Source organism: Carassius gibelio, chromosome B12 (assembly GCF_023724105.1).
Source record: "Carassius gibelio isolate Cgi1373 ecotype wild population from Czech Republic chromosome B12, carGib1.2-hapl.c, whole genome shotgun sequence".
NCBI classification, from domain to species: domain Eukaryota; kingdom Metazoa; phylum Chordata; class Actinopteri; order Cypriniformes; family Cyprinidae; genus Carassius; species Carassius gibelio.
Window position 1 is genome coordinate 10,368,820 of NC_068407.1, and position 13,555 is coordinate 10,382,374.

At 36.0% G+C, this 13,555-nt stretch overlaps 1 protein-coding gene across 1 annotated transcript in view; it reads right to left on the minus strand.

Moving 5' to 3' along the window:
• Nucleotides 1–222: 222 nt before the first annotated feature.
• Nucleotides 223–13,555, minus strand: part of LOC127969319 (protein kinase C epsilon type) — a 55,804-nt gene continuing 42,471 nt past the window's right edge. Inside the window, exons 12-15 of the mRNA XM_052571181.1 lie at nucleotides 5,308–5,446; nucleotides 5,033–5,221; nucleotides 4,054–4,200; nucleotides 223–2,474 (exon numbers count right to left, since the gene is read on the minus strand). Of these exons, the coding sequence (XP_052427141.1) occupies nucleotides 2,328–2,474; nucleotides 4,054–4,200; nucleotides 5,033–5,221; nucleotides 5,308–5,446 (622 nt within the window). The 3' untranslated portion in view covers nucleotides 223–2,327. The remainder of the gene's footprint in view (nucleotides 2,475–4,053; nucleotides 4,201–5,032; nucleotides 5,222–5,307; nucleotides 5,447–13,555) is intronic.

A 13,555-nucleotide genomic window follows, 5' to 3' on the forward strand; every position in this document is an offset into this window, starting at 1 on the left:
TATTTGCAATAATGCACACACATTAATTTTGGTTTCACCATGTTAGCCAGAACATCTCATGGACAACATAGTTTTTGGTAAGGGGAGAAACCTGTTGGTATCAGCAGATTTAAATAACCCATAACTCTTTAAATTTCCTTACATGCAAGTTTATTATTATTATTATTATTAAATTTGTGTGTGTACATAACACTCTTGCAACATATAATAAAAAACACATCATTGTTCATACATCTTGGAGTTTATTAGTTAAACAAAACATTCACATCCTTTAGATGACAGTACATTTGGCACATAGTAAAATGCTTACGAGATAACGCTAGTGTATCCAGAAAAGAAATACCTCTGTGCACATGAAGCTTCACCAAACAGAAACTAAAGTCCAATGTCCGATGTATAAAATACAGCACTATTATACATATGAAACATTTATGTATTGTAATACTGTATGCGCAAATATTAAATAGTCACTTAATAGTGCACTTAATTTAAGAGGTAATTCTTAGTTTATTTACTCTGTTTTGACTTTGAAGACAGACCATGTGTGCATCCTATATATCAAGTTCATTCCTTTACAATTAAAAGGAAACAACAGGAGAAAATAAAGCTGAACAAGACATTTAGCACGAAACAGTGAGGGAGACAGACAGGAAACTGCCTGTGAGAAAAAAGGCTTCAAAGACAATCGGCAACATTGACCTATCTACCCTGATCAACCCACAGACACGTTTAAAAAAAAAAACCCAAACAAGTAAAAAAAATAATAAAAAAATTCAGACAGAAGTAAAAGGTCAGCAACCACTTTAAAAAGAACAATAAAACACATCTCATTCAAATCGCCACTGAATTGCTAAAGCAAAAGTCATCACATTCCAGAAGATTTTAATTAGTACGCCTGAAATGTACCCTTTCTTCGTTTCGTTCCCCTCTCCTTTAGACTCTTTCACATTGCACAAGTAAATGATTCAACCACAGGGGGTTCACAAATTTTTAAGCAAGACTGAATAGTTTAAAAGATATACAGAGTTGTGTAACAATTGTCTGAAATAAAGTAACAAAAAGATGCAAAAAACAAATGACTTACTGACACAAAAAGGGATGCATGGCTACATGTATGTTGAATAAATTAAGAGCTCACACATTTTCCACTACATTCCACAGCTTATGTTCTTCAGCAAACTATGTACATGAGAACGGCGGAGAGAAGCATGAGAGAGATAGAGAGCGGGAAAGCCTTTGGTGAAGCAGTAACCTATGCAACACAAGAAAATCAGCACAAGAGAGAAACCGTAACAGAAAAATGTGAAAATAAAGAAAATAACTAGGGGAAATGTGTTCAGGGTATTGCACATAGATATCCAAAACATGGTTTTCTTTCCATACACTGATGCTACTCAAAAACAACACAATTTGTAAGACCATGCAAACATTTGCCTACTCTAAAAAGCTCTCACAGGCTTTTGGAGCGAATACTATGTACATGTTACGTTCTGTACAAATCCACCGGACAGCTATGGGTACTGGTCTGTCTGCCCATGACTATACCTTCGTATGCATAGCGGCGGGACACGGCGCACACGCACACACTGTAGTCTTTGCACAGTCGAGTGCAAATGAAGAGCCATTGCAAAACAACCTGAAAACAACTGTAGTGCCTCAGTAGGGCAAGGGCCTCTCGCTCTCATTCATGCAAACACATGCACACGGACACATACATGTCATGCTCACACCTAATCAGGCCGACACTTACATATACAGCAGATCAACATTCCAAATGGACCTTCATAACACTGATGGAATATATTTATGTATATATACTACAAATGTTTTTGTACATTTTAAAAAATTGTTCCCAAAATGTCACCTGAATCCACAAAAAGGCATTTGACTGCACATATATGTCACGTATGCAATGTAATTTCATCCTCAAGGGCAAGACCTTTCCATCGAGGGTGAAGACCCAACTGATGTCCGAAATTGTTGTACAATCATTGGTATCGTCAATTTTGGTTTAAGGTAGTGCATTCCGACCCTTCCTTCCTTGGGCTCTGGAGAACATTCATTTTCTGATTGGTTGTCAAACTTGTTGAGGCCTGTAAGATCCATATGTGGTACAGTTTTTTTTCTCTTTTTGGAGATTTAAAGAAGAAAAGAACAAAAACAGCAGTAAAGGGGAATTGAACCACAGGGACTGGCCGTTCTGCTCTGAGCCCCGTCTTCAGAACATTTGTGGAGTGTGTGTTCATGTATTGCGATGCGGTTTGGGTTTTTGAGTGTTTGTTGGTGTGTTTAACGTATATTTGAGCTGACAGACAACAAGTGAGGCTTTAAGACGAAGCCTCCTCTCCGAAGTAGGAGAAGCCCTTGAATTCATCCTGGTTGATTTGTTTGATGATGGCATCGTCTACTGGCGTCAGAACAGGGTCCTCGCGAGTGAAGTCCTGGTCGAAGTTATTCACATCGCGCTTGGTTTTCTAGAAGCAAAACAGACACAGACATATTTAATGAAGGTTTTCCGAGGTTTAGCTTTTAAAAGTTTTTTCATCTTTAAACGCAAATGAAGACACTAATGAAACCGGAGACACTCCTCAGGCTTCTGAGAAAGTCTATCAACCCAAAACATTGACACTTCAAAAAGTTTATAAAGAGATCAAACAAACCTCATTGGTTCTTGAGGAAGCTCATATGTGCTTGCTAGACATGTGAGAATAGACCTCACTGGTTCTTTTTTACGCGTGAGAAAAAAACCTACTTGGTTCATGCAGAAGATCAATCGTACTCTGTGTTGGGAAGGTTACTTTGGAAATTTAATAGGTTAAAGATTACGTTACCCTTTTTAAAAATTCATTAGTAGTGTAACTACAGTATACATATTTTTGAGCAAGGTGTAATCTGTAAGTGGATGTGTGTGTGTGTGTGTGTGCGCATTCGTGTTTATGCTATGTGGGGACCAAATATCCCCAAAAGGATGTAAAACCTGAATTTTTTGACATTGTAGGGACCAGGCTGCGATCCTTAGGAGGGAAAGACAATACAAAAAAATTGTAAACAATGCTTAACTGAAAGCGTAACAGTGCAAACAGGTATTCTGTAAGGGGTAGATTTGTATTTGCTTGACACGTGAGAGAAACCTCATTGGATCCTGCAGAAGCATGTTTGAGCTTTCGTTTATCACATCTGATGTGAATAAAAGCATTACATATAAACCAATAATATTTTTTCAGAAAACTTGGATGGAACTGCTTGATTCATATTGATTTGCACCTGGATCTGGACGCTTTATGAACTTTGAAGCGTCAAGTTTTGGTATTATATACTTTAAATGGAAGGACAGAAATATCTCTGGTTTCATAAAATATAATTACATTTGTTAAAATAAAATAAGAAAAGGACAAAAGTCCTATGGGTTTGGAATGACATAAGGGTGAGTACAGTAAATGATAACCAAATTTTCCAATATTATTCATGAAAACAAACCCTTTAAAAAAAATAATAATATTAATAAAACAAACAAATGTCTGTATTGCTTAAGAATCAGATTTGGTCCCCCATGTTGTTCTAAAAAGCACTGCAGCAGACTTTCAGTTAAAAGCCACAGGTGCACATGTAAATGTAGATAATGTAGAAAGTGTGGTGACGAAGCACCAGCTCAAAGTTACTCAGAGGGCACGAGAGCAAATGGCGGTCACGTTTTCTCTAAACCTTTCTGTGACCTTTCTATCTAAAGCACCCATGTGTGTACATATACACACATGCATACACACAACACACTCAACCCTTCCCCCCGCCATGGGAAAGCAGAAGTTGTCAAGTGCCGTTGTGGCATCCGACTTTCAGTCTAGACCACAGACGCTAAAGACAGAGGAACAGAGAGATAAAGTCTGTGCACATTCTGCGTCAGAACGTTTCGCAGAAAAAAAAATGTCTATGAATTGTGATGCATTTCACGATTTATGTTTTACATTCATGCAGTTAGCAGATGCTTTTACACAAAGCCACTTACATTGCATTCAGTTTATTTACAATTAATTTATACCATTTAAATATGCTTACAATGCGAGGTTTAAAGGGGGGCTTGATCTTCCTCTGCTCCAGCAAGTCCCAGTCGATGTCTCTGAAGAACGGGTGGACTTTGATGGCTTCCTCTAGTCCCTGGGTCAGCACACAGCCCAAACGCTTACTGGGGCTCTTTGTCATGAACTGAGGAAAGGGAAAACATTTTCCATGACATAATTCATAAAGAAGGGGTAAATATGAACAGCATTTAAGGGGTTTTAAGCATTTTTGTGTAATATGACAAAAAAAAAAAAATGGAAAGGAGGATATCACTGAAAATAATGTCTTGGGAAATCACACTTGTCATTGTAACAGCAAAAAAAGAAAAACTAAAAAGTCGCGAGTGGCCCAAATCTTTTTAGCCAATCATAGACCTGTAATGCTTAACAATAAGGTTCTCTAGCTAATCATTTTAGTTAATGCCTTAGGTATCATAATTTACCAATATAGATACTTTCCAGCATTTATTAATAAAGGTTATTGTAAATTTAAATGTTAACATTAAAAATATATAACAATATTAACATTACATTAAAAAGAAAAGTATAGATTTTAGAATTATAATGTACCGTAGTCGTAATAAACTAAATTAACATACTAAAAAAAAAATATATAATTTTGAAAATCTGATACAACTGCTTACAACAACATTTCAGGCAATTCAGGATATTTTAAGTGCACAAATATTAGAAAAATGGAAATGTCTGTGTATATAATATGCCACACAATTAGTGTATTTGTAAGTCAGAGGTAAATATACCCGAACGGGGGATGAATGAGGAACAAAAGGGAGGAAAATGAACAGAGGAAGGTTGGAGAGGGCAGAAGGAAAGTGCAGCCAGGTGTATGACCATACAGTGAAGCTCAGTGTATCACTGTAGGAAGAAAAAAGATTTCCGAACACAATTGGAAAAATAAATGATAAACGGGCCAACCACAAACCACATACACAAACAACCGAAAACGGACCGCTTACAGCTTTCAGAATGCTGACGGCTTCTTTACTGAGCCACACGGGATAAAGCACGTCATCGTGGAGGATGGACTCAAAAAGATCGTCCTCATTGTCAGCTTCAAACGGAGGCTGACCGGCCATCATTTCATACATGAGAACGCCCAGAGCCCACCAATCCACCGACGGGCCGTACTCCAACTCCTGCAGGATCTGAGCGAGTCAGACGCAAAAATGGGGTTCAAAATTATGTCAAACATCAGCTGTAGGTTATGTTCATTATGATTTACTAGACGTACTTCAGGTGCAATGTAGTCGGGGGTCCCGCAGAAGGTGGTGGTCGTGATCCCATTCAGAATGCCCTCTTTGCACATGCCAAAATCGGCCAGTTTACAGTGGCCTTCAGCATCCAACAGAATGTTATCCAGCTTCAGATCTCTGCAGTGACAGGAAAAAACAAAACACAAAAACAATTACACCATATTTGACATTTTTTTGTCACTTGTTTAAAGTCTTCTAAGAAACTGTCCAGGCTGTTTAAAATGGTTTTATTAAGGGGTCGGCATGCCTGTCAGACAGTAAGCTGACAACTGATCTACAGGACCTTCAGGGCCTGGGCCATTCTGCGAACCTTCACAACAATAACACATGGCACTCTGGCTCATTTATAACTCAAGCTGCTCTCTGTTCCATTCCTGAGATGGCTGCATGCAAGTCTAGGTGTCTGAAGTGCTCAGGGCTGAACATTTGTTTAGGTAAAAACGACAGCAGCCTCAGGTGAGCTGTTAAAACCCTTCACTTCACAACACGAACATCAACATTCTGAGCCCTCATGAAACAGTCAGTCATTTACTGGACAGCTCAATATTTCTCAATCCCCAAATGCAGGCAGAAAAAATAATGTACGTGGTCAATTTCTACAACTACGTTTAAACTAAAACTGCAAAACGTAAATATATATGCAAATAGAATAATTCATATATTTACACACACATGTAAGGTAATTTTATATTTTTGTCATTTTTGTTAAAAAAACATGCAAAGCTTATTTTTTGTTCATTTAAATTTCAGTTTAAATATGAGTTACTTTAGTACGCCTACAATATATATTTATATAATTTAATTTACAGTTACCATTTATTTATTCAAGTTACAAAAATGTTTTAATGTGCTCTCCAGTTTAAAACTATTTGTCATGTTTTACCATAAAATAAAAACAACAACAAAAAAATTATATTTTGCCAAGCAATAATACATTTTTTAAACCAATTACCAAATGCAATTACCAATTACCAAATGCAAAAAGATCTCATTCTCATTTCAGAAGATTGCAAAAGACCGTGTTTATGAGCAAAACTGAAAAATAGCATTACAGTAAATTGTAAAATATTATTACAGTTTACAATTATAGTTTCCTATTTGAATATATTATAAAATGTAATATATTCTCAAGATGGCAAAGCTAAATTTTCAGTGAACGTTATCCCAGTCTTCAGTAATCATTCTAATATGTCGATTTGATGCTCAAGAAACATTTCTTATTATTATCAATGCTAAAAAAAAAAAAAAAAAAAATGCTGTGCTGCTTTTTTCTTCTTCAAAAAAGCATTGTTTTTCTTTTGTAAGACTTTACAAGTAACTTTGTCACTTTTTAATCAATCTAATGCATCTTCGCTGAATTAAATGTTATAAAATAAATCTACGACCCCATTAGCACTTGCCAGAGGACATGGAGATGCATTAATAACTTTGCTGAGTTTTACCGAAGTAGGAACACCTCAGGAGGAGCACATTACGATAATATCTAAAGTGCAGTGATTGCAGAGACTTGTCCCAGTGCAGATAGTTTGTTGTCTACAGGGGGATGTTTGCCACAGAAAAAAAAAAAAACCCATACGGTACACATACAGAGGGTGGAGATTTTGTAATGCCATTTTAAAGGTTAAAGGATGAGACCCTCATGCATGTCAGCCAGGACACAGTCAGTGGTATCTTGCCGAGGGCATTCAGTGGTAAAAGATTTTTCGAACATGAAGAAACTTTAAATAATTAGTGGGGGGTCACATGACAGTTTGCCGTGTTCATTTGATGCATGCCGACCATGTCAGTCAAGTGATTTCTGCATGGTTTCATGTGAACTGTCTGACAGTTCATTCTTTCATTACAGATTTGCAGGAACAAACACTAATGATTAATATATGTCAAGTGATTTGCATATCTCATAACAAATAGGTATGTGCAGAACCCTTGTATATTCCTTTGCATGTGCACATTGTGTGTAACATGCTCCTGGACAAACTGGCTGGAACCTGAACGAAGGCAGGAATGTTCAGAGGAGCTAATCTGATTGTCATGCCTGATAAATCCTGTTTTCTCAATGTGTCAGAGCAAAATAAAGACAAGAACATACAAAATAGAAAAAGACCCAGCCCAAACACAAAGTATTACAACTTACATGATGAATAACTGTAATGCATTATACTCTTTAATAACTCTTTGTAATGCATTATACATAAAGACTTAAGTAATTTTTTCTTTCTTTCTTTGAAGAAAAATGCATACTTAATCCAGCGAGAATGCCTTGAACTGGACAAAAATGACAGTAAAAACTTGCATTGTTACATAAAAAAATGCTTTCAAATGCTGTTCTTTCTTTTATAACAGAATCCTGAAAAAAAACTGTATCACCGTTGCCACAAAAATTCCAACACTGATAATTATAAGAATATTTTTCTTAAATACTAAATCAGTGTATTAGAATGTTCACTCGACAGTGAAACTGAACAATGAATACTGAAAATTGAGATATGCCTAAAGAATTACACCATATTTTTTTAATTTATTACTACTTAATATGTGATTTTTGGCATGAAAGAAAAATTTACAATTTTGACCTAAACAATGTATTGTTGGCTATTGCTACAAACATACCCGTGTTACTTATGACTTATGCTCCAGAGTCAAATATATGACAATTGAAACCTTTTTCATTGTAATATTTTACAATATTACCATTTTTACTGTATGTTTGGACAAATAAGTGCAGCCTTGGTATGTATAACACACATCCTTCAAAAACATAAAAAATTCTTACTGACCCAAATCTAGTGCATGTTTCTCTGTATTTTTACACCCTGTCATTTTAATGAGAGCATCTGGGTGGATTGCACTAATAGGGGACGCTGCAATTCATTTGAAGACGTCTCCTCAGACGATCTGTGATCTGTGCCTTCCTCGAAATGCAGTTAATGAGCCATGGAAGAGTCTTATATCAGTGTACTATTCACCTGAGAATAGAATCTGCTCTGGCTCGTGTAAGAATGTGTAGAGCCATTGTTATCAAAGGTTCGCTGATGTACCGACACTTTCTTCAGATGCAGCATGGCTTCTTTAGGTGAGTGACTGAGGCTGAAGGGAAGTGTTCTGCCAATATGCTTCCATCATGCTCTATCAAACAGATATCATCTTAAATGAGGTAGGTGGAGCAGGAAAGGTTAGAGGAGAGAATGCTGGGTGCCAGAGCATATCAGCCAATGGGTACACGTGCCTACAGTGACCTCTTGATGTCCCTATGTATGTGTTTACATGTGTATGTGTAATATTTAGGGATACAGAAGCCGGGGTGTGGCTCATCAGGTGTGAATCTGTTTACTCACTTCTGAGATTCTTATTTCTTTTGTAAAACCTGTCTATCATAACACAGCATGAGCTGTTGTATTTTTATGATATTATTCAATTGATTAAAGACTACATGCATTTGTAAGGAAGCTAAAGTTAATTTCTCAATACACGTTTTTTTCATTTAATTTTCAGTACATTTTTTATGTATTTATTTATTTACAGACGTTGGCCAAAGTGCATTACAAATCAGACATGACACATAGTCTAAAATTATAAAACACAGTAACACATCACGAAAATAGTTTAAATTAATTACAGTCATACGCAAGAGAGAAGAGATAAGTCTAAATGAGATTTAAAAACACAGAGAGTGGTACAAGATCTAACATGAAGAGGTAAACTATTCCATAAATGAGGAGCTGCAACAGAAAAGGCCCTGTCTCTATTTGATTTTAATCGAGACAACTAGCTGAAGTCTTTGAGTAAATCGTAAGGGCTTGGATGATGTATGCTGCTGAAGAAGTTTACTTATATAACTTGGTGGCAATCCATTTTAACCTTTAAAAATAACCGGAAGCCAATGAAGGGATACTAATTCTGTTTTTTTACTTACAAATTTCCTAGTCCCAGTTAAAAGCTTAGCAGCTGGATTTTGAACCAGCTGCAGGCGTGAAATCGATGCATGATAAACATCATAGTACAAGGAAATACAATAGTCCAGTCTGGACATGATAAAAGCATGGATAATAACTTCCATATCATTTAAAGACAGAAAAGGTTTCAATTTTTCAAATCTGCGTCAAAATAACTCCAAGACTCTTTGTGTGATTAATTATGGGTTCAGAAACACTCGGAGGGCCAGACACCATCAAGTTGGTCTTTGATTCATTCAAGTAAGAAAATTTGCTGCCATCCATTCCTTAATATCATTAAAACATGCAAAAAGGGACTTAAGGCCGAATTGTCCCCCATTTTTATAGGCAGATAAAGCTGTGTATCCTCGGCATAAAGATGATAAAGGAAGTGCTCAGAGGAAGCATGTAAATAGAAAATAACACTTGACCCAATATTGATCCTTGGGGAACCCCACACTTTAGAGCAGAGGAGGATGAGAAATTTCCTAATTCAACAGTAAAAGTTCTCCCTGAAAGATATGAACGAAATCAGTTAAGAACATTACCTTGAATTTTAGCCCACAGTCTTAACCCTTTTCACACGTGAGTTTAAAATATTCTAGCGGAGACCCCAGCGTGACTTTCTTTAGTCACCCGTTATTTTAGAGTGCACCACCTTATTGTTTCCATGGCGACATATCATTCTTGTCATGTGACACAACACAGCTACAATAGATCTGTATGACACATGGATCGCTTTTATTTAGTTTTTGCTATTTTATTCAAAATATTCACAAACATGCTCACTATATTATGAAATATCTGATATTCTGATTCTGAAATATGTGCAAGTAAATATATTTGGTAGTTTAAACACTTTTATTTCGACAGATCTATACTTGGTGATGGCCGCCGCCATGTAATTTCGTGCTGAATCTGAGCTTTGGGATTCTCCTGAAGCACATTGAAGTAGGTCTCCGGTAAACTCAGAGAAGGGCAGAGTAAACTTTATAGTTACCAACACAATTGGTATATGATATCAATAAAAGCATGTAATCAGATTATATTTGTAAGGATAATTTTTGCCATTTCCATAGACATCAGTGTGTATTTTACAAACTATACATTTATGGTTTTGCTTATCTGTATTTAAATATCTGAAACCTAAAATAAGCATGGTTGAAAACCCTGAATATTTGTGATAATGACAAGTGCTCAACGCGTCCGATCTGGCTCTGCCCCAGCCAAAGCGCGAAAGCGGATTTAAATTTAGCAGTTGATGACACAATGCACTGAAAGTTCTAATCACACCGGTGTGATCGTACGCTTCAGGGACCAGCAAAGACTGATCACACCAGTGGCGTTAAAGGGTTAAACACTTAATCAGTGTTTCATGTATTACAGTGTCAAATGCAGCTGTCAAATCAAGTAAAACTAAAAAAGTAAAATTGCACACTTTCCTGAGTCAACAGTCAAAAGGAGGTCATTAGAAACTAATGTGCTGGGCCCTAAATCATGATAGGAACTTATCAAAAATACCCTTTCCATTTAAATTTGTAGAAAGCTGTTGAAAGACAGCCCTTTCTAAAATTTCTGACTGAAAAAACTATTTTGAAATTGGTCGACAGTTCTTTAAATCAGATGAATTGATGAATGAAATTGGACTTGAGATGAAGACTCCAGTCATATCAGTAGCTTATTAAAAGCTTTAAAGAAAAAAGTTATTTCTTTAATTTTTTTTAAAAGAAATTAATATTTTAATTTAGCAGGAATACATTGAAAGTGACAATAAGACATAATGTTATAAAAGTTTAGATATAAACGTATGTTATAAATAAATGTTAATGTAATGTGGTGCTTTGTGTGTCAACAGTTCGATAAAGCTGTATAGGACAAAGATAGCAACAGAGATCCAAACAAGCCTGGCCTTTGATGGTTGATTGGCAAAAAAATGTCAACATTTCTTTGCTGGCATCATTCAAGCACAAATCTTTTTGTGATGCACTGTTCCGACATGAGGGCAGGACAGCCGGGTTTACGCAACTGTACTATTTTTGACAGCAACCATGGGAGTTGGAAGGATTTTAGTGATATGCACTTAACTTGACAATAGCCAATAGAAATAGTGGTCTGCGGCCCAGCTTCCTGCAATCTAAAAGCCAGGAGCTGTGCGCTGTACAGTACAGGTTGAGTTAAAGTGGACTGTGTACCGCTCAGGGGACAACAAATGCTTCAGTGTTCAGGGCTTTTCAACAGACCACTGATCTGGTAGCGACAAAACTCACAACAAATTTCACTATCACTCTATATATGTAGATATTAATATATTTCTAGGTCACGGATGAAGTAAAGACTCTTTGACCCCTTTTGGATTCGTCTTCCACACTTCCTCTGAGCTCCACCTGACAACTGTACACACACGTACACATGCCATAATGCATGGTCCCTTGCACATACACATATATGCATGTACTGTACACAAATAATCAGGCCCTATTGAAATGCCTTCCTGTGTTCCCTTTGTGTGCAGAGTGATTTTTCCATGGAGTCCCTCATCACTTTAACATGAGGCTTAGCCACTGATCAGCCCCAGTCAAAAATCTCAGCAAAACATACAAGAACACACAGAGAGAGAGAGAGAGAGAGAGAGAGAGAGAGAGAGAGAGAGAGAGAGAGAGAGAGAGAGAGACTAACATGAGCTAAAGCTGAGAAACAAGATGGTTTACAGGTCTAATCAGACAGTAAGTCTGCACCAGGACAAGCATTGACCTGCACAACGTTAGACCAAAGAGATACAATTTAACACTTCTTTGCTCCGGCTTTCTCATTCTCACCGTCTTTCTCCCCTCTTTCTTAAAGGGGAAAAAATCTTTAACACTTTATAATAAGTATACACTAATAAAGTACTTACAAATGATTTGCTAACTATCAGTTTATAGTTAATTAATAGTTTATAGACTCTATATGAATATACAGTCAAACTGAAATGTATTCAGACACCTTCAACATTTCTCACATTATCACAGTTTATTCGCTATAGTTTAGAAAATGGTAATAAAATATGAAAAGAAGCAGAACTCAAAGATAAAGTGTTTCCGAACAAATTCATCTTGATAATGCCACCCTTCTGTTAGACGGTCTCAAAAATGAATTAGGTTGAATAGGTGTCAGGTGTTAGATTTAAGATCACAATTAGATAATACCAATTTAGGTCAAACAATTACTAAGCAATGCTTAATTTAGTTCAGTCTGTGTTGTAAAAGGGTTGCTTTAGCATTAAAGAAAAAACACTTAAGAAAAACAGGGTCAGTTCGAAGTGTATGAATAATTTTTGGACCCATTTTTTTTTACAATTTGACTGGTAGTCCACTGTATGAAAAATTTGGGGGGTATATCACAGTTTACTTCATTTTGCTATCCTCACTTACATAAATGAACTAGTGTCACTAGGCTAGTTTAAAGCACTTAATTAATGACATTTTCCCATTTTCCTTGATCTAATCTAAATTGAGAACTATTCAGTCCTTATTACAATTTAACAATGTCTTTACTATGAGATAATTAAACAAAAATAATTGTGTTAATAACAGTGATTATAAATATAATATATTTAAATGTATTTTTATATGTAAATGTAAAAATAGCTGTATTTTCAGCAGTAGATTTTCTTCAGAAATCATTTTAATATGCTGAAATGAAAAATTTAATTTATTATAAATGTTGAAAACAACTTAAAAATTTAAATATGCTTCTTAACACGTTTGTAGACATTTTTTTATAAATTTTTACTGCCATAAAAAAATCGTACTGACCCCTAACTTTTGAATGGAACTTTTGAACAGAAAATAATTTGTATAAAAAAATCTTGACACACTTTGAGTAAACGTATACATGTCACGCCCAGAAATCTGATATACTAGAAATTTACATTTCCTACTTGTATATATTAGAAGTGTACAGAATATCTTTAAGGATTTCCTCCCTAATTTGTACTCCTCACGAAAGAAGGGGAAAAGGTGGAGACTGGGTTTGGTATTGCTGGAGGCTAAAGAGGCTTCTCATTCTTCAGAAAGGTGCTGTAATCCACTAATACATCCTCCACTAACATTCCTCAACTCTTCCCTGAAGCCAGATCTATCATGCTTAACCATCAATAAATTTACAAGACCTAATAAATTACGAACCACAAATAAGGAAACATTTCATCGTCATATCTTTAAATCATGCAATGAACAGTTAATATTATTCAGTGCGGAATTTACCATTGGTGTTCCTGCAACCATTAATCAGATCGGTCTGACTACTATTAACA